Source organism: Phyllobates terribilis, unplaced genomic scaffold, assembly GCF_046119375.1.
Source record: "Phyllobates terribilis strain yellow unplaced genomic scaffold, ASM4611937v1 Scaffold_1__5_contigs__length_1240528914, whole genome shotgun sequence".
NCBI lineage: Eukaryota > Metazoa > Chordata > Amphibia > Anura > Dendrobatidae > Phyllobates > Phyllobates terribilis.
Window position 1 is genome coordinate 253,899,047 of NW_027362761.1, and position 22,072 is coordinate 253,921,118.

The 22,072-nt window shown below is 42.7% G+C and overlaps 1 protein-coding gene across 3 annotated transcripts in view; it reads left to right on the top strand.

Moving 5' to 3' along the window:
- MORC2 (MORC family CW-type zinc finger 2) overlaps positions 1-22,072 on the top strand; it is a 176,097-nt gene that overhangs the window by 98,745 nt on the left and 55,280 nt on the right. For all 3 annotated transcript variants that reach the window (XM_073671183.1, XM_073671182.1, XM_073671181.1), the window contains exons 13-16: positions 5,948-6,033; positions 6,474-6,614; positions 17,855-18,009; positions 18,500-18,628. In XM_073671183.1, coding sequence (XP_073527284.1) covers positions 5,948-6,033; positions 6,474-6,614; positions 17,855-18,009; positions 18,500-18,628 — 511 coding nt within the window. The remainder of the gene's footprint in view (positions 1-5,947; positions 6,034-6,473; positions 6,615-17,854; positions 18,010-18,499; positions 18,629-22,072) is intronic.

Sequence of the window (22,072 nt, forward strand, 5' to 3'; positions counted from 1 at the left end):
TTTGGAGTTTCAGCTGAAAAACAAAGTTGATGATTTTATTTTTTTTTGCATGGCTCTGGACGAGAGCTGTGATATCCGTGATACCGCCCAGTTACTTATCTTTGTACGCGGAATAACAAAAAAATTTGAGATGACCGAAGAGCTGTTAGCTTTGCAATCAATGAAAGGTACCACAACAGGGAGTGATTTGTTCACCGAAGTAAATGCATCCATGGACAAACTGGGCCTAAAATGGAACAAATTAGTAAGTGTTATAACCGATGGCTGTCCAAATATGACAGGGAAAAACGTTGGACTTTTGAAGCGGATGCAAGATAAAGTGAATGAAATAAACCCAGAACAGAAATTGATATTTTTGCATTGCATTATTTATCAAGAAGTGCTGTGCAAGTCGGTGCTAAAAATCAGCCATGTTGTTGATGTTGTAACTAAGACAGTTAATTTTATCAGGGCAAGAGGGCTGAATCACAGACAGTTTGTTGCACTGTTGGAGGAGCAAGAAAGTGAACATAGTGACATAGGCTACCACACCGCTGTGAGATGGCTCAGCCTTGGAAAGGTGCTTAAAAGAGTATGGGACCTGAGAGCTGAGATTCAGGATTTTTGTAAGATGAAAGGCAAAGACATCCCAGAGTTCTCAGATAAGCACTGGATGGCAGATCTGGCCTTTGCCATTGATGTGACTACACTAATGAATGAGCTAAATAGCAAGCTCCAAGGCAAAGGCCTCTTTGCACATGAAATGTTCAGCTTGGTGACAGCTTTCATGAGAAAGTTGAAGTTTCTTTCTAGCCAATTGAAGGACAAAATTCTCACTCACGTGCCAACACTGAAAGAAGTCTCACCATCAGCTGATCACCTCGACAAGTATTCATCCATGTTAGCGGCTTTATATGATGAATTTTCCAGAAGATTTGAAGACTTCAAAGGAGTTGAGAGTGAAATGCACACGATTTCCTCTCCCTTTGCATGCTGTGTGGATAATGCACCCAGTGATGTCCAGTTAGAACTCATTGATCTGCAGTCTGACAATCTACTGGCAGAGCTTTTTAAATCAGTATCACTGCTGGAGTTTTATTCTTCTCTCAAAGAGGAAAACTTTCCAAACATAAGGAGGCATGCTCAGAGGATGTTGGTTCTCTTTGGATCTACCTACGTATGTGAACAAACATTCTCACTGATGAAGTTCAACAAATCCAGATACAGATCCTCTCTCAGTGATGATCACTTGTGTGCTGTTCTTCGCATATCCACCTCAGATATTGAACCTAACTTCAATGAACTTGTTCAGGCCCAAAACAGGCTAGATTACTCTCATTGAACATTTTCATGTTATTGAAATGTTTAATTTTCTGTTCTTTACGAAGTTAAAGGGATGCCGTTCGTTAAAAAACTAACATGATATCTTGACCTAAAATAGCAAGTTTTTTCCAAACACTGTTAAAGTTAACAATTTTCTAAAGTGAACAATCACAAGCTGGTTGCAGTTCAACATCTTATCATTAAATAATGATGTAATTAGGTCCTCCGTATTTTCATTGTATTTTAAATCTTTGCATTGTTTAACATACTGTTTGTTTATGAAAAGATAGCATATGTATATATACAGTATTGGGTAGAACGGAGTTAATTATATTAGTCCGGCCCTCTAAAACCATCCCAATTTCTCATGCGGCCCCCTGGCAAAATTAATTGCCCACCCCTGTGTTAGACTCAGCTAGCAGCTAAGTGTAACAGGCCACCATAGCTGGCAGACCCGGAGGTCTTCATGTGACCTCCAGTTGCCATGACAACGTCCGATCATATTACGGGGGCCGTAAGAGAGGTGAGTTAAAGACCCCCTCTCACTATCTTCTAAATTCCGCGATCGCTATGTATCACGGCATCTAGAAGATAGTAAAGGGGGAACCTGATCCAATCGGGTCCCAATTGTCACCTGTCAGAGCCATCGCTCTTCACCGGAAGCACAGCGCTTGCAGGACCCTGGTCTTTGCTCTTGGATGAAAATGACTGAGCAGCCTGAAGGAGGCTCTTAAGCTAGTGTCATCTTAGTGTTTAACCTAATTCACACGTGCAGACAATTTGCAAAGAGAAAATAAATAATATATGAGGTTGTTTTTGCCACATCTTTGCTACAGTTTTTTTATAAGACAATTTTAGAAATTACTTTTGTGTTTAGAAAAATTTGCAGTGCAAAATCCAAGCAACGATCAAGTTCAATGAACTGCTTTGTAACTTTTAAGCTACTTTCCCATGATGAGCTTTTGGTTTTTGATTTTCTGCCCTTTAGGGTATGTGCACACGGTGTGGATTTGCTGCGGTTTTGACGCTGCAGAATTTCTGCACCATTTCAGCACCTAATATGCAGATTATGTTAATTGCGGTTTTTGGTGCGTTTTTTTCATGCGGTTTTGCCACATGTGTTTTTTATGCATGCGTTTTTCATATCTTCATGTTGAAATTTGCCGAGTTCAGAGAATAGATTTTTTTAAACAAATTTTATTGATCATCATGTAGCGCTTTTGTGTGAGTTTCCGCTGCGGAAACGCTATTGAAACACACATGCGGTTTTTACGCATGCGGATTTTCCTTATCTAATGCAAGTCTATGGGGGAAAATCCGCGCCTCCTGTCAGTTTCCGCTGGGTGCACAAAAACGCATAGTGGGCATGGGATTTCTAGAAATCCCATCCACTATGCTGTAACATCTGGCCGCTGCAGTTTTGATGCTGCATAAAAACGCTGCTTCAAAACCGCAGCAAATCCGCACCGTGTGCACATACCCTAAGTAATTTAGGTTACTTGCGTTTTTTTACATGCATTTTTAACACTGCAGTTTTTGTCTCTTGTTGGTGTCATGTTTTAACCCCTTCCCGACCCGTGTCACAGCGTCTGTGACATGGAGGGACCGAGCAGGGTCGCTCAGGCGTAGTTTACCCCACAGGTGGTGGATTAACCCCCCCCCCCCCCCGATTGGCAGTTTCACTTTCACTTTAGTGAAACTGCCAATCGGAATGAATTAAATATTTCACCAATGGAAATTGGTGAAATATTTACTATCTGGGCATGGCTTGATGCATATAGCATCAGCCATTGGCTGGGGGGAGTGTCACCTCTGTCCCCCCCTCCCCCCAGATCTGATTGGGGGGCTAGCGTCACATGGACACTAGCCCCAATCAGATGTGGAGGGAGTTGTTCACGATGGCTGAAACTCCCCAGCTCCATCCCGTCCCTGATCCGCAGCAGGTAGTATTGCCCCCACTACCCCCTCCACCCACCTCCCAATTTCTTACTTGCACCCCGACCTCCGCTCCCTCCATCTTCCACGTCTTCATCCACCAGCTGCTGCTCTCCTTCTGACAGCCCGTGGACTGTGATCACAGGCAGCAGCAGGCTCAGTGTAAATGCCCTGCTCCTGTGATCACACCCACCATCCCCCCCGTCCCAGTGATCAGCCACCCCCCCATCCCCAGTGTTCACCCCCCCCCGTCCCAGTGATCACCCCCGTCCCAGTGATCACCCCGTCCCAGTGATCACCCGTTCCAGTGATCACCCCCCCCCCCTGCAAACCCAGTGATCACCCCCCTGCTGCTGCCGGCTCCTGCTCCCCTTTCTGCCCCAGTAATCACCCCCCTGATGCTGCCGGCCTCCTACCCCCCCTTGCTGCTGCCGGCTCCTGCCCCCCTTTCTGCTCCAGGGTTCACTCCCTTGCTGCTGCTACTGCCGGCTCCTGCCCCTCTTTCTGCCCCAGTGATCACCCCCCCTTGCTGCTGCTGCTGGCTCCTCCATCTCCTCAGCCCCCTCCTACGCCTGACCGCTCCCTCATACGCCCTGTGTGCCTGAGCGCACCCCCTACGCCTGACAGTCCCCTACGCCTGACAGTCCCCACACGTGACTGCAGAAGGTTACACCAAGCACTCACACACACGTACACTCACACTATAATAAAGTTTCGTTTTTTTTTTTTTTATACACACGCACACAGCACACAAAATGTCCCACCTGTCCCGCTCATCCCAGTCTAGGGCGTACTCAGCTGAGGAGGCTATATCAGGTTGGTGTGTGTGTTGTAGTGTATGTGAGGTTGTGTGTGTGTGTGGTGTATACACTACACTATACCACACCGCACACAACCTGACATACACTACACAATGGTGTCCGCTAACAAATTGGAACCATGTTGCGTTTGGAGAGCCCCTGTGTGCCTAAACATTGGAGCTCCCCCACAAGTGACCCCATTTTGGAAACTAGACCCCCCAAGGCACCTATCTAGATGCATAGTGAGCACTTGGAACCCCCAGGTGCTTCACAAACTGATTCGTAAAAATGAAAAAGTGGAAAAAAAAAACACTTTTTTATTTTTACGGATTAATTTGTGAAGCACCTGGGGGTTCCAAGTGCTCACTATGTATCTAGATAGGTGCCTTGGGGGGTCTAGTTTCCAAAATGGGGTCACTTGTGGGGGAGCTCCACTGTTTAGGCACATCAGGGGCTCTCCAAACGCGACATGGTGTCCGCTAACAAATTGAATGGAAAATCGGCTCAAATTGTTAGCGGACACCATGTTGCGTTTGGAGAGCCCCTGATGTGCCTAAACAGTGGAGCTCCCCCACAAGTGACCCCATTTTGGAAACTAGACCCCCCAGAGAACTTATCTAGATGCATAGTCAGCACTTTAAACCCCCAGGTGCTTCACAAATTGATCTGTGAAAACAAAAAAGTACTTTTTTTTTTCACAAATTTCTTTTAGCCTAAATTTTTTAATTTTCACATGGGTAATAGGATAAAATGCATCCTAAAATTTGTTGGGCAATTTCTCCTGAGTACACTGATACCTCATATGTGGTCATAAACCACTGTTTGGGCGCATGGCAGGGCTCAGAAAGGAAGGAGCGCAATTTGACTTTTGGAGCTAATTTTCCATTCAAAAAGTGAAATGGTGCTCCTTCCCTTCTGAGCCCTGCCGTGCGCCCAAACAGTGGTTTATGACCACATATGAGGTATCCGTGTACTCAGGAGAAATTGCCCAACAAATTTTAGGATGCATTTTATCCTATTACCCATGTGAAAATTAAAAAATTTAGGCTAAAAGAAAATTTTTGTTAGAAAAATTAAAATGTTCATTTTTTTTTCTTCCATGCTGCTTTAGTTCCTGTGATGCACCTGAAGGGTTAATAGCCTTCTTGAATGTAGTTTTGAGTAGCTTGATGGGTGCAGTTTTTGGAATGGTGTCACTTTTGGGTGTTTTCTGTCATGTACACCCCTCAAAGGGACTTCAAATGTGATGTTGTCACAAAAAAAAAAAGGTTTTGTAAATTTTGCTGGAAAAAAGATAAATTGCTGATGAACTTTGAACCCTTCAAACTTCGTACTAAAAATTTTTTTTTTTTTTCAAAATTGTGCTGATGTAAAGTAGACATGTGGGAAATGTTATTTATTAACTATTTTGTGTCACATCACTCTCTGGTTTAGCAGAATAAAAATTCAAAATTTGAAAATTGCGAAATTTTACAATTTTTTCCCATATTTTTGATTTTTTCACAAATAAACGCAAATATTATCGACCTAAATTTAATACTAACATGAAGCCCAATATGTCACGAAATAACAGTCTCAGAATCGCTAGGATCCGTTTAAGTGTTCCAGAGTTTTTACTTTGTAAAGGGACACTGGTCAGAATTGACAAAAATGCCAAGGTCTTTTGGGTCAAAATAGGCTGGGTCCTGAAGGGGTTAAACAAAGCTGCTTCGTTTTTGATATTTCCTGGTGTTTGGCTTTGATAAAACTTTATTCATTAGTCATGTGCAGATTTACATACATGTATGTCTTCACTTACCTTCATTATTTATTGCAGTATCTTCTTATTTATGTGTCTTTAGGTGATCTTGCATTTAAAACATCTGGCTTTTATATTTTTCAGTTTACACTTGTTGTTTTTAATGTTACAGGCTGCTCTCAGGCAGGTTCAAAATGCAGCAATTACTGCCCGTCGGGAGGCAGATGTGAAAAAGCGCATTAAAGAGGCAAAGCAACGGTATGGAGAGGTTTTGACCATCACCTAGTTTACTTTGTGCAAAGCTCAGTTTAGTGGCTGTAATCTAATGTGTTTCATGTCATGTATTTGTTTGCACTCAATTGGTATACAGTGTTATGGTGTCTAAAAGCAGCAGTAATAAAGGAGGACGTTTTTAGAGATTAAGAAATAACCTCCATTATTTAAACTGTCATACAGGAGTCTGACTTAAAAGAACCTATACCACACATACAGAAATGGAACGTTTTAGGGAATTAATGAATTATTTGCTTTCATGTATCTTTTGTAACTGAAGACAAAGATTGCTTCCTATTTCTGTAAATTCTTCTTTTACTTATGAAAGGAAGCACAAAAAACATATTCTAACAAATTAAACAATGTACAGTTAAGAACAGGAAATGATCTACAATTAAGATCACTTATTCATATTTTGTTTTTAGAGCCCTGAAAGAACCAAAAGAGTTAAATTTTATTTTTGGAGTGAATATTGAGCAACGTGAACTTGATGGCATGTTTGTGTATAACTGCAGCCGGTTAATTAAAATGTATGAGAAGGTTGGACCTCAGCTTGAAGGTGGAATGTAAGTATCACCTTTCATTTTTACATGCTAGTTTTAATGAATTTGATTTTTTTTTTTACATTTTTTAAACAGAGTGCATATATTTGTAAAGTGAAGTAAATGGGATATTTGCTGCTGCTTTTAGAAAACACTCTTTATGTAAAAATGGTATAGTTTCAATTGCTTGCATCAGATTTTTTTTTCATAGTTCCAAGGTGCAATTAATGCATTTTAAAAGGAAAAAAAATTAAAAACGCAGCCATTTTGCTAATTACTGGATTTGTGCATCCTCTGTGTTTTCAAAATCACTCAACACTTCTCCTTTTAAAGGGTTGTCTGGCCTTAGGCTACAAGTTTGCAGTCACTCCCTGTGATTGCAGAATTGTGAATCTTCACAGCGCGGATTCTGCGGTGCCAGCGGAGTCTATGTTCCCACAATGAGTTTTTGATGTTGCAGATTTTCTGCGCCTATGAAGTAAATTAGATTATTTGCACTTTTTTTTTAATGTGTTTTTTTTTTTTTTTTTTCTTTTTACATGCCTTTTAGTGTTTTTGACACTGCGTCTTTAGTATCATGTTGGTATTTCATATGTTAAAGTGGCTTTCTTTTTGATAATTCCTTGTACTTGGCCTTGACAAAACTTTACTGATAGTCATGTGCGGATTACATGTGTTTTTGCCGTGTTTGTGTTTACCTGCAGATTTTCCACATCTAATGTAAGTCTATGGGTAAAATCTGCACATAAAACTCAGTATAGCCTGTAAGGCAGCGCTAGTCATCACGCTGGGGGACACTTACTTCACCGGGTCAATTAAAGCACACATGCATCGTTTTCCAGTAACATGAAATCCAGCAGTTTATTACACTTCATAACTGCTTATCACACAGTCCATCTCAGTGGCTCACCAGCATGTTTACACACATAACATCCAAGAGCCTTTCAAGTGGCAGACAGGCCCACTTGGCTCCAGTTACAGCCTTCAGCAAAGTAACTATATCAATGTCCATATAACTCACCGCTTTTACCTTTTGCCGGAGCTAGCGGTTTCCATCAGATATGTTCTGCCACAGCTGTGGCTTTACGGCTTCCCAGATGGGGGTCTCCAAGCCCTCGTACCTTCCAAGGCTACTGGCATCTCTTACACACAGGGATCCAGCCTCTGCCTTTCAGGACTCTTGCCATCCAAGGCTACTGGCATCCCCCACACACTGGGATCCAGCCTCTGCCTTTCAGGCTTCACCAGGCTTCACACTCTCACTGTGTCCCACACACAGGGAACAGGCCTCACGCCTTTCACACCCTGTTTCAAAAGCACCAGGATTTATATATCCTCCAGCGCATACAGGACCTGTGCTGATGTCACAGTCATGTGATCAGTCACCTGAGGGAGAGGTACATGGTCTGCCAGAACACACCCTGGACCATTACAGTAATGCCGCAAGCCGCTGCATTACAAGCCGCATGAAAAATGTACATGTTGCAGATTATGACATCCACTTTGATGGAACTGTAAGATGATGTGCTTTCAATGCAGCATCAAAAATAGTCATGAGATTGCTATTTGGCAAAAATAGAACTCTTTTTGAAACACTGACTTGAAAGAAACGTCCTTGTTATTTGCTCTGTTGGCTCACATTAGCACTGTATCTCTGACCTTATAACCTGATTAAATGCAGTGGGTTGGCTACTACTTTCCATGTCCCTTTCATTTGAATTAACTCCCACAGATAAGCAGCTCACTAAATACCTTGCTCTGGTAAATCCTTCTGTAACCTGATCTGCTCTTTTTGTTACATGATCTCTGGCTGAGAATCTCCTGCTTCCTGTGATGTCACATCAGATTCTACCTAACTTCTGGGCTCTGGAAACTAATGTGGGTGGGTGTGGTTTGCTGTGTTCTTGGCGGGGATACATTCAGCAGAGCTCACTCTGTTTCTGTGAATTCTGCCAGCTCTCCCTGCAGATCCAGCTCTCTCCTATCTGTATGTATACAGCAGGGTGTATGTACATCAACACACTCTGCTGAATACCCTGTGTTATGTGAATATATTCAGATCTCTTACCAATATATTGAGTACACCAGCACCCCCCAATCGAGGAACTCAAGTTGCAATGCTGACACACTGCTGCTGGAGATAAATTATGGTTCTGCGTACCCCATAGTATTTTAACAATGACCTGTATAAAGCATGCAAAGAATCTCTGCGCTATTAAAGCACACTTGTCAGCAGGAATTGTGCTCAGTAAACTACATACACTGTCAGGTGGGTGATATTGCACTGATTAAAATGATACATTGGTTGATGAAATCCGTCCTGTGGTTCTTGTGTAACCTTTACTTTCAGTTTGGAGATAATGATATGCTCATGCTTCGGGGTAGCCTGTGGGGGGCGCTCTATCTGGTGCTCTGCTTACATATTCATCTGTATGCTCTTAGATGCATTATGTAAAATAGGAGGCCAGTCAGTGAAGGCAATGAGCTATCATAAGAGCATACAGATGAATATGTAAGTAGAGCAATAAAAGCTTCGACTCAGTCCACCAACAAAGCAAGTCCCCACTCAGGTCCGTCATATGTTAGCGGAAATATAAGGGGCTTCCACATTACTAGTAGCACAAAAGCTCTGGAAAAGCGAAATGGCCTTTGCCCCCCAAAAGAGATTCAGCAAATTTTGTGCTTCCAAATACAAATGCCCACCTCCCATTTGAGCCTCACAGTGTGCCTAAACCACAGTTAGCGTCCACATGTTTTGGCATTTCTGTAGCGATGAGAGCCCGTCTAATTTACGTGTGCATGTCTCCAGAAGCACGAGCTGGGCAGAATGTACTGATCACTACAACGTATTGGTCACTACAACGGCAGTTTGCAATTTTCACTCAACATCATCCACTGCTGCTTGTTTCTGGAAAACACCCATATAGTTAATCCTCACCACACCTGTAGATAAATTCCCAAAGGGGTATAATTTCCAAAGTAAGATCACTTGAGGGGAAATTCTGCTCTTCTAGTACTTAAGAGCTGTGTATATGGAGTCTGCATACTATTCTAGGAAAATCTGCGCTCCTGGAGGCAATAGTGCTGCGTCCCTCTAGAGTCTCGCCGTATGGGGTATTTCTACATTCAGCAAAAATTGTGTGACAAAATTAGGTGCCATTTTTTACTCATTTCCCAGTGTGAAAATGTAAAATTTGGGGCTAAAACCAAAATTTTGGTGGTAAAAATGTAATTATTCATTCTTCACCGCCCAATGGTGTAAAATTCTGTGAGCCACCTGTGGTGTCAGCATGCTTATTGCACCCCTAGATGAATTCATTGAGATGTGTAGTTTGTAAAATGGGGTCTCTTTATGGGGGGGCTCTGCCAATGTGACATGGCACTGTCAAACCAGCCCAGCAAAATATGTACTCCAATATGGCGCTTCTTCCCTTCTGAGATTTGCACTGTGTCTCAAAAGTAGTTTTTCGAGCACATATGGGGTATCAGCGTGAAAATATTGGGGGCTAAAACAACATTTTTGTGGGATTTTTTTTTTTTCTTTTTTCATTTTTACAGATCCACGTTATAAATTCTGTGAAGCACCTGTGGGTTCAAGGCAGATTTCAAAACCAGGCAGATTTCAGCATATACTTAAAAATAAAATAAAATAGTAAGTTGATACAGGGGTTTATTCTGACTGCTGGTTTCAGAGTCGGGAGGGAATTTTTCCTCAGGTGAAGATTGGCCAAATCAATTGGGGTTTTTGCCCTCCTCTGGATCAACTTTAGCAATTACAGAACTAACAGGTCGAACTTGATGGACGCAAGTCTTTATTCGGCTTTACAAACTATGTTACTATATGTTAAGGTGCTCACCACACTTCTAAATAAATTCCTTGAGGGGTCTAGTTTCCACAATGGTGTCACTTCTGGGGGGTTTCCACTGTTTAGGCACATCAGGGGATCCCCAAACGCTACATGGCATCCGCTAATTATTCAAGCAAATTTTACATTCAAGAAGTCAAATGGCGCTCCTTCCCTTCCGCTTTATGCAGTGCGACCAAATAGTGGTTTTCCCCCACATATCAGGTATCTGCGTGCTCAGGAGAAATTGTACAACAAATTTTGGGGTCCATTTTTTCCTGTTACCCTTGCGAAAATAAAAAAAAAAAAATTGGGTCTAAAGTAAAAAAAAAATTTTGGGAAAAAAAAAAAAGTTAAATGTTCATTGTTTTCTTCCACATTTCAAAAATTCCTGTGAAGCACCTGAAGGGTTAATTGAATGTGGTTTTGAGCACCTTGATGGGTGCAGTTTTTAGAATGGTGTTACTTTTGGGTATTTTCTGTCATAAAGGCCCCTCAAAGTTTCTTCAAATGTGATTTGGTTCCCCCCCACAAAAAATAAAAAATTTTTTTTGTAAATTTTGTTGAAAAAATGAGAAATCGCTGGTCAACTTTTAACCCTTTAAAAAAATTTTTTTTGTCAGGAAGTTCTGTTTCCAAAATTGTGCTGATGTTAAGTAGACATGTGGGAAATGTTATTTATTTGCTAAATTTTCACCAAATTTCTGATTTTTTTTCACAAATAGATGCCAGTCATTTCAAATAAATTTTACCACGATCATGAAGTACAATATGTCACGAAAAAACAATCTCAGAATCAGGGGGATCCGTTGAAGTGTTCCAGAGTAATTACCTCATAAAGTGACAGTGGTCAGAATTGTAACAATTGGCCCGGTCATGAAGGTGAAAACAGCCTTTGAGGGTAAAGTGGTTAAATGGGTTTTCCCACGAACAAAGTTCATTTTGATCACTAGATCTTGGAATAATGGTTTCCACAATCGGATATGTTTATCTCAGCATAGGAATATTTTTTTTTAATCTTATAAATGTGCCCCTGCTGTTTACTGTGTAATGGCTGTGTCTGACCGTGCAGGGATATGGTCTGATCATACCACAGCTCCTGGGCGGTGGGGGGGAGAGTATACAGACATTACAGCAGGGATCACAAATGAAGGTAAAACCTTTTCTAAAAATAGGCAGGGAAATGTTTTACCTCACAAAAAGAATCAGCTGCCATCTCCTGCTGTAATGTCTGTATACTCTTTTGCTTCCTCCCCTACCCTGGAGCTGTGGTATGATCAGACCATGTTCCTGCACGGTCAGACACCGCCATTACACTGTACACAACAGGGGCACATTTATAAGATTATCTCAGCACAGGAACATTTTATTTTTAAACACATCAAATTGTGGAAATTATTCCAAGAGGTATTGATTAAAATCAATTTAAAATTAAGTTTGCACGTGGGAAATCCCCTTTAAGCATTTATGGCAATTCTATTAACTGGGTTAGTGTAGTGGACAACCTCTTTAACCTTCCTCTTGTGTTAGGGTCGTGACCGACCCGTTTTAGGTTATAAATGCATACAAATTCTACATACATTTGTTTATTGCATCAAGACTTTTTGACTTTTTCAGGAATTTATTTTTAAACAAAATACAATAAATAAAACTATTTTACTAAATTGTAAAAATGCTCTTATTAAAATTATAACATTTGTGTTGTTGGGGTCAATTTCGACCCAGGTCTAATATAAGCGTGAAAAAACAATAAGTCCCAAAACTGAACTCATAAACAGAATATAAACCAAAAGCCCACAGCCAGCTCTACCTCCAACAACTTGAGTTAGGGACATGTCCAGGCATGTATGGCCAAATCAGCTTAGAGTTGGTACTTTGCAGAGTATACATCTCCAGTTTACACATGCAACAATGAGGAGAAGATTTGATGTAAGCCAAATTCTGGATTATATCTTAGATGATAATGAATCAGAGGACACACAGCAGCAAACTGATACAGATGAACAGGTTTCTGAGGAGGAAGATGATGTGGAGTATCAACCGGAAAACAGACCGTTATGATCAGTCTGATGAGGAGGTCACTGCTGCTGAAGCTGCTCCCGCTGAAAGATTCAAATCCAAAAGTGGCAAGATCAGTTGGAGCTCAGTACCTCCAGATGTACATGGCAGGGCTGATGCTGCAAATGTCATAAAAATGACCCCTGGGATCACAAGGTTTGCTGTGACAAGAGTAAGTGACATCAAGTCATGTTTTGATCTGTTTATGCCATTGTCAATAAAAAGTCATTATTGCTATGACAAACCTTGAAGGAAAAAAAGTCCACGGCAACATGTGGAATGACCTTCATGATGATGTCCTGGATGCCTACATTGGTTTTCTTCTTGCTGGAGTGTACAAATCCTGCAATGAGGCCACTGATAGTCTCTGGGACGCATCGACAGGCAGGAATATTTTCCGGGCAACAATGTCACTTCAAAATTTTCAAATGATATCAAGAGTCCTCAGATTTGACAACAGAGACACCAGAACAAAATCTGACAAACTTGCTCCCATCAGGGATGTTTGGGAGAAATGGGTGCAGCTCCTTCCACTGATGTTCAACCCAGGGCCAGAGGTGACAGTAGACGAACGTTTTCTCCCTTTCCGCGGAAAATGCCCCTTCGGCAATACATGCCAAGTAAGCCAGGCAAATACGGCATAAAAATTTGGGCAGCCTGTGATGCAAAAACTAGCTATGCATGGAATCTACAGATTTACACAGGCAAGTCTGCAAGCGGCATCCCTGAAAAAAAACAAGGAAAACGTGTAGTCCTCGATATGACTACTGGACTGCAGGGTCACAACATTACTTGTGACAATTTTTTTTACCAGCTATGACCTTGGACAAGAACTTCTCAGGAGGAAAATCACCATGGTGGGCACAGTGAAAAAAAACAAACCTGAGCTGCCCGCTGAATTGTTGCAGATGAAAGACAGGGCTCCACTTTCCTCAAAGTTTTTGTTTTTACAGACACCACCACTGCGGTTTCATACTGCCCCAAAAAACTACGGAATGTGGTACTGATGTCCACACTTCACAAAGATGCAGCTGTGTCATCAGGAAGTGACAAAAAGCCCAGAATCATCCTGGACTATAACAAAAACAAAGGAGGAGTGGATAACCTGGACAAGCTGACTGCCACCTACACTTGCCAGCGAATGACTAGGAGATGGCCAATGGTTGTATTTTACAACATCCTTGAAGTGTCAGCATGCAATTCATTTGTGTTGTGGACCCACATTCACCAAAGATGGAATTCAAAGAAAAAACACAAGCGGAGGATGTTTCTTGAGGAACTAGGAAGATCCCTGGTCAAGGCGCACATTTACCAAAGGGAACGAGTGCCCCTAGACCCAGCCGCTGCAGCCTTGGTCCGACAACTCCAGAGCTCAACAAGTGCTTCGTCCACACCCACAGCAACACAAAGAGCATCATCACCAGCATCCTCCTCAACCAGGCCTGCCTCAACATCAACCACAACAGCCACAACCCAGTGAGACCACCTGATTCTAAAAGAAAGAGGTGTCAGGTCTGCCCTAGCAATAAGGACAGGAAGACAAACACATCATGCTTCGGCTGCAAAAAAATACCTCTGCAAATAACTCACAAAGTGTCACTTTTTGCCACACATGCATCTAAAAACTAGTACTTGATTTCTGTTGATTTGCTTGATTGATTGTTGTTTGTTTGACCTAGAAAAGCTAATTTTTATTATTATTGCTATTAATGTTAATATAATTTTCATCTTTTATTTGTATTAAAGTTCTATTAAAAAAAAAATCTGTTTTTTGCCTTTTTCATAAAGTAGTTAGATATGGGTCAAAATTGACCCGTAACACCATAGATGTTACTAGAGTTAATAATATAAGATATATATATATATATATATATAGGTATAGTTTTTTTTACATTTAAGAAATGTGTTCTAAAACCCTTCAGTAAAAGTCAGGTAATATAACCAACTTTTTTAAGTTTATATTATTCTCTTGAGGTTCATTTGACAATATTTTTATATTGAAAATGAAGGGTATGCTCTCAAATGAAAGGCCCAGGGGGCCACAACAAAAATATTAAAATCAATCCTTCCATGGATGAGAAACCCTAACAAGGTAACTAAGAGGTAAGAAACAAATTGGATCATAAATAACTATTTTTAGGGTATCCTAGGGGTGATTTAAGACACGGGTCAAAACTGACCCGTTAACATAAGAAAGAGTAACAGAAAGCTAACACAAGAGGAAGGTTAACAAATCCACTCGTGTGAAAGCGGCCTAAGGGTATGTGCACACGATGCAGAAATGAAGCAGAAAATTTCTGCATCATTTCTGCATCTCCCTGGCAGAAAAAACGCATGCAGATTGTGCATGCGTTTTTCCTGCAGAATACATGCGGATCCACATGCAGATTCACATGCGTTTCCGCATGCAGATTGACAAGCGCTTTCCAGGCGATGTTAGCATCACCTGGAAAGTGCTTGATAACTAGGTCACACTATATAAATCCATGCAAACGGCATGGATTTATACAGTGTGAACCGAGAGAGTGTATATACTTACCTCTGATGGCCCGCGCTGTCCTGCTCAATCTGTTCTCCCTCGCCGGCAACTTTGAATTGAAAGACCTGCCGACGTCAGCGTCACGTGACCCGTCACATGACTCTGACGTCACCGCAGGTCCTACAACTCACTGCAAGTGCCGGGAACCAAGCGGGAGCGGTGCGCGGGCCGACAGATGGTAAGAATACATTTATTTTTTATTTTATTCTTCTTTTACAGCTTTTTTAATGGTACCTGGGTGTGGATGAGACTCTCCTCTCCTCCACACCCGGGTACCATCCGCACATTAGAACGCACCAATTACGCAAGTACAGATGCAGTCTTGCGGAATTGGCGCGTTCTAATGCAAGTCAATGGCGGCGAAATCGCCGCGTTTCCGCAAAATTAATTGACATGCTGCGGATTTTTGACCGCAGCGTTAACGCTGCGGAAAAATCCGCATCATGGGCACAGCACATGCGGATTTCCATTGGATTTCCATTGGGGAACATTGCTTCCCTTCTACCATGCGTTTTTCATGCGGAAACGCATGAAATACGCATCGTGTGAACACAGCCTAAATAAAAAGTATCAACAACTGAAGAAACTCAATGTTCTAATGGTGTATATGACCAATAGATGGGGGAAAAATATAAGTGTTTAATTTATATGAATTCTTTATGCTCCCCAACAGTTTGCCTAAAATATTTGCAACTTGTCCTCAGGGCTGTGGAGTCGGTAAGCCAAACATCAGACTCCGACTCCTCAATTTCCATGACACCGAATCCCTCGTACATGTTTATTACTGTAGCACAGATTCATCTCTGCTAAAAGTCTAGACCCTTAGATCAGGAATAGGACAGACCTTTATAGGACATATCATAACTTTCCCAAATTCTTATGAAAAAATATTCCCCACAAACTGCATTTAACTACTGTACCCAATTTATTATATATTTTAGGAGTTGGAGTCAGTCCATTTTATACTGACTCTGACTCCACCAAAATGGACACAGACTCCGACTCCACATCCCTGCTTGTCCCACAAAAATATCTCATACAGCTATGTGAACAAATACTTTTTTTGTCTCACAATATTATGTTATCTTAAAGGCCAAAAATGATTTGGTCCCCTTGAAGGAAATCTGTCATCAGGTGTTCGCTACACCATCTGAGAGCAACATGATGTAGGGGCAGAGACCCTGATTCTAGCGATGTGTCACTTACTGGGCTGCTTGCTGCAGCTTTGATTTAAAAATGAAGTATTTTATCTGCTGCAGATCTATCAGTTTTCTAAATCCTGAGTTTTGAAAGACACTGTTTATTTTACCATTATAATTCACTGAAAAAAACGGAAAAAAATTCAAAGTGCGATGAAGTTGTAGGAAAAAAACAAAACAATTCTGCATTGTTTTTTGGATATTGTTTTTATGCTGCTCATTGTGTGGTAAAAATGACCTGTCATCATGATTTTTCAGGTCAGTACGACTAAGGCGATACCAAAGGTGTCCCGTTTTTTTGTTAAAAAAAATTCTGAATTTTTACTTGTTACCTTGACCATTTTCTGAGATCACAATGTATTTATTTTCAATCCATAGTGGTATACAAGACCTTGTGTTTGCTTGCCAAGCTTTATGTTTTCAGTAATACTATTTTGGGGAATATACGATGTTTGTTTTAATCGCTTTTTTTGTTTTGTATATATTTTTTTGGGGGGGGGGAAGGGTGGGGGGTTGTGGAGACTGAAAAACTGCAATTCTGGGCTGGGACTTGAACCTGAAATTATTCGATTGCTTATGCTGTATACTGCAATAACACAATTGCAGTATATTGGGAAATTGTTGTTTTCATTGAGCTGTGCCTATAGGTAAGCTTTACAGGCAGTTAACCCATGTGGCCTGCTGCCATAGTAACCAATTGGTTCCTGGCGATCACGTTGTGATCTGAAGAGCCCGGCTGAATGGCGTGGAGGCCGATCATGAGCACTACCACTTCATTCATTCTTAATGGCAGCGCTGGAGATAGACAAACAAAGCGCTTGGCTGATCTTAGGTGTTACTATTGGGTCTTACCCCCAGCGTTTGAAAAGTTATCCCCTAAACTTTAAGTTACAGAGATTGGAACATGATCTGACCCCTGTAATTATAGGCAGATGTTCGTTATGTAACACAGGTGGTATCTGCCAGGCATGAAGCAGGCTCAGCTCCTGAGACTTCATACATTCCTTAGCAAAAATGTGCTTCATAGGTCATCAAAATGTTAGCCTGCGTAAAGAAAGGAGGTGACTCCCATAGTGCTGCGTTTGATAGATGTTTTATTTGAAGGAAAACTCTACAGAGTGTGAATTACAGGAAATTTAGTGGGGTATCTTGCGTTGAAAAGTGCATTATATAGAGGATGCTTGTAAAACTATCCAATGAAGCCAAGTATTCTATGATGTCCTCTTCTTTGGCGTGTGGGCATAAGCTTTTCCATTTGTTGTGTCTACGCAATCTCCTCCTACCAGAGCTCTGGGTTGGGAGATTTTGCAACCTTCAATCTGAGGATTTGGCCATGTTGGACACGAAGAGCAACGCCAGGGCGTCTGGAGTATCTTGCCCTATTTATTTTGTTTATAACAGCAGACTAAAAGCACTTTAGGGAGGGACATCTCCACCAAATGTGACAGGGTGCCAGCTGTCACTCCATAGGAACAACGTGTCCAATGCTGAGGAATATCAGGAAGCAGGGCCAGCACATGGTACTAACATGACCAGTATTTTGTAACTTGCCCTTTTTTCATACTTTCTGTTTTGTCCATTTTTATATTGAAAGCATAATCATTTGACTGTTTTACCTTCTAGGGCTTGTGGAGGAGTTGTTGGAGTGGTTGACGTTCCTTATCTTGTCCTGGAGCCTACACATAACAAACAAGACTTCGCTGATGCCAAGGAGTACCGACACCTTCTGAAGGCTATGGGGGAGCACTTGGCACAGTATTGGAAAGATATTGGCATAGGTGAATCATGATTGTGAGGCTAGTGATTGCTTGTGTTGGCACACTGGAATACAATTGATATAAGCTATGTTTACACAATGGAAACCCTAAACCACTGCTATGCAAATCATATGTCAGATATAAACCTGGCCCGCTGGACTTAAATTAGCTGAAATGGGCGTCCTTCAGGTTCCATCATTGTGTCTGATGGGAGAAACCAGTACTGTAAATAAAGCCTCTGGTGGCAGCGCAAATCAGCCTTTGTTTCAAAACTGTATTCTGTTTAGGTAAAAACACATTTGCTGTCTTGTCTGCCACTAGTACTGGTGTTTTGTTTTTTTTGTTTTTTTTATAAGAACCTCAGCTACAAGTACCTGAAAGTCTTCTCTTTAAAAACCTTTTAAAACTATTTTGATAGAAGCTAAAGTAATTACACTTTCAAAAACGGTGTTAAGTTAGTTTCATTGTCAGCAAAGATTGAACACATCTGTTTGCCTATTATCACTTACAGCTCAGAAGGGCATTGTAAAATTTTGGGATGAATTTGGTTACATATCCGCAAACTGGAATCAGCCACCATCAACTGACTTGAGGTTTAAACGAAGGCGTGCAATGGAAATCCCAACCACTATTCAGTGTGGTGAGTAACTTTCTTACTAGAAGTTTGCATGTACTACTGTTTATATTATATTGTATTGCTTCATGTGATTTATTCATCAAGTACAGCTTGGACTAGAAATATCAGTAGCTACATTACTATTAACCACTTCCCAACGTGGTGATTTTCCGCTTCTGCCCTCCTCTCATCCCCTACTTCTTTTAAGAGCCATAACTTATTTTCAACGTTTCAACATGCCCAAATGAGGGCTTTTTATGGGAGGAGTTGTAGTTTTCAACGACACCATACATTTTGCCATACAATGTACTGAGAGGTGGCACTCGGGGTTAAAGCCTTTCATGACATATGATGGAAATTTACTTCATATGTCGTGTCCCTGCCATTGATGCGGCCAGCACACCAAGCTTGCATCTTTCCCGGCAGATGATGGCTGATTTAAACAGCCATCATGTGTCTTTAACAGCCGCGGCTTTTAACACACGTCAGCATGGGGGGTGCGTCATTGCACATGTCTATCAGCGCGCCCGTGATGTGATTGTTGAGCGCCAATGGGTTTCATGACAGCTGGGGGTCTGCTGATGACCGCAGTGCCTGTCATTACTATACTACTGTGAAAGCCAGCATTTAGAAGATCTTGATTTTAGCTATATATAGCAGTGCTATTGCAGTGCTACATGCGATCGTATGATTGCAGCTTCAAGTCCCCTAAAGGTACAGTAAAATAAGTTTTTAAAAATATGAAAAAAAAGGTCAAATCCCCTTTTGCCCCATTAAAACAATAATAAAAAATACACATTTGGTATTGCTGCATTCGTAAAAGTCTGATCTATCAAAAAATTGTAATTAATAAAAAAAAAACAATTAAATTTTTTAGCTTCCACAACATTGCAACAAGAAGAGATCAAAACGTTGTATCTACCGCAAAATGGAATCAGTAAAAACGTCAGCTCAGGGTGCAAAAAAAAAAATCACCCAGCCCCATATCCAAAAAATGAAAACGTTATGGGTCTCAAAAAATGGCGACAAAAGCATTTTTTTTTTTTCCGCCGCTTAAATCAAAAAAGAAACTATATAAGTTTGGTGTCTGTGTACTTGTACTGACCTGGAGAATCCTATTGCCAGGTTAGTTGTACTATTTAGTGAACATAGTAAATAAAAAACCTAAAAAACAATTGTGGAATTGCACTTTTTTCTGCAATTTCACCACACTTGGAATTTTTTCCAGTACACTGTGGTAGAATGAATGGTGTCATTCAAAATTACTAATCGTCCCGCAAAAATAAACAAGCCTTCATACGGCTATATGGATGGAAAAAGAAAGAGAGGAAGAATAAACGAAAACTGAAAATCACCATGTCATGTCATGAAGTGGTTAATCTGGTAAGCGGAGTCTGCTCTCCCAGCACATATGACAAGTTGATTTTGCTTGGAGAGGGCCACGGCTGTTCTTGTAATGTAAAGACTGCTTGAGTCCTCTAGAAAGGGGGTTAGAATTACTTGCATTTTGCTTATGTCAGCAGCAGAAGGGAAGGAAGGGAGACACAGATCCATTACTAGTGGGTAGGCGGAGCCCCACAGGATAGTTCACCTCAGATTAGAAAAAAGTGACGACCGGCCCCTCCAGCTTAGGCTCCTCCTACTCCCATGTCCTTCAGTCAAAAATTTGAGGTCGCAGAGGATAGTCGCTGCCTTTGCAGCTCCTCAGAAAATTTTTTTATTTTATCATTTCCGGAGAGCTGGACCCCCCGTGGTCTAGAGGTCTCAGGGGGTCTCGGCGCTGCTAGGAACCCTGACCCTCCCCTGGCAGATCTGCGTACCCCCTAAGGAGGTCCCCGCAGAAGCCTGCCGGCCCCGGGGGATACAGGGCGCTCCCTGGCGGAGACGCACACCGCTTCTGTGGGGTCCCTGCGCGCTCTGCCGTGGGGGGGAGCAAAGGGCCACGGCGCCACACATCCCTGGGGGTCCCTGTGGCGCTCAGCTGGGTAAGTGCTCTCAAGGTCTGAGTGCTTCAGCGGCTGCGGCGGCAGCCGCTGTTACGGTTACAACCCCACTGGACAGAAGGACGGAGTTAGCGGCGAAGTCCATCTACGAGGCCACGGGTCATGGATTCCGAGCGGCCTTGGGGGCCATGTGGGCTGGTGAGGCTTCTCTGCGGTGGTTGGATCAGCTGCGGACGGCGTGGCAAGATGGGACTCCGCTGTCTGAGGTGGAAAGGCTCTTCCAGCTGTTGGAAGAGGCGGCCCGATATGGCAGGGACGCAGTGCTGGATACTACTTCGGTTCTGTCCAGGGCTCAATCCTCGGCCGTCACAGTCAGGAGAGCACTGTGGCTTAAACAGTGGACTGGAGACACAGTATCCAAACAAGGTTTGCTGAGTCTGGCGTACAAGGGCGGTCAGCTTTTTGGTTCGGACCTCACGGAGCTGATCGCCAAGGCCAATGATACGGCTTTGCCGCAGCGGAAAGCAGCTGCTTCTACGTCTGGCAAGTCAAGTGCCGGTAGTGGTCATCGGTCCTTTCGGCCCAGGGGACGGTTCGGTCAGCCCTCTTGGAGATCGGGTCGTCCCTCATCTTCCGGAAAGAAGACCACCCAGAAATCCCGTACATCCTGGAAACAACATTTCCTTCCGGACAAACGGGAGGTTGACAAAAAGGCGGACTGACGCCAGGAACCCACTTGAGGGCTCTCGGGTGGGAGGTCGTCTGCTACAATTCGGGTCGATTTGGGCGTCCCACGTATCTGACGCCTGGGTGACGCGGGTTATGTCGGCAGGCTATTTCATAGAGTTTCATTCTCGACCCCCGGACAGGTTTAATCAGTCACGCATCCCATCCGAGCCCAAGCTGGCTGCCACACTGCTGCGGGAGGTCGACTCTCTTCTGCAGCAGGGTGTGGTGGTTCCGGTTCCGCCGGAGGACCGGGGAAGGGGGTTTTACTCCAACCTTTTTGTGGTCCCCAAAAAGGAGGACAAGTTTCGCCCCATTCTGGACCTCAAAGAATTGAATGTCCGGACCCGAAAATTCCGTATGGAGTCTCTTCGCTCTGTCGTGGCGGCCCTGTCGCAGTACGATTTCTTGGTGTCGATCGACATCCGCGACGCCTATTTGCATGTCCCTATCGGCAGGGCTCACCAGCGTTTCCTGCGTTTCGCCATAGGTCAGGCCCATTACCAGTTTGTGGCCCTACCATTCGGGTTGGCCTCGGCGCCCAGGGTTTTTACAAAGATTCTGGCGCCGCTCATGGCGCTCCTTCGAAGGCAAGGAGTTACGATTCTCCCCTACCTGGACGACCTGTTAATTGTGTCGCCCACAGCGGAGGAGGCGGTGACAGCTCGCGATCTCTCCCTTCAGCACCTGGAGGACTTCAGGTGGCTGGTCAATTGGAAGAAGTCGTCATTGGAGCCGTCGCAGTCAATCCTGTTCTTGGGGATGCATTTCGACACGGTACGGGCAGTGGTGTCCCTGC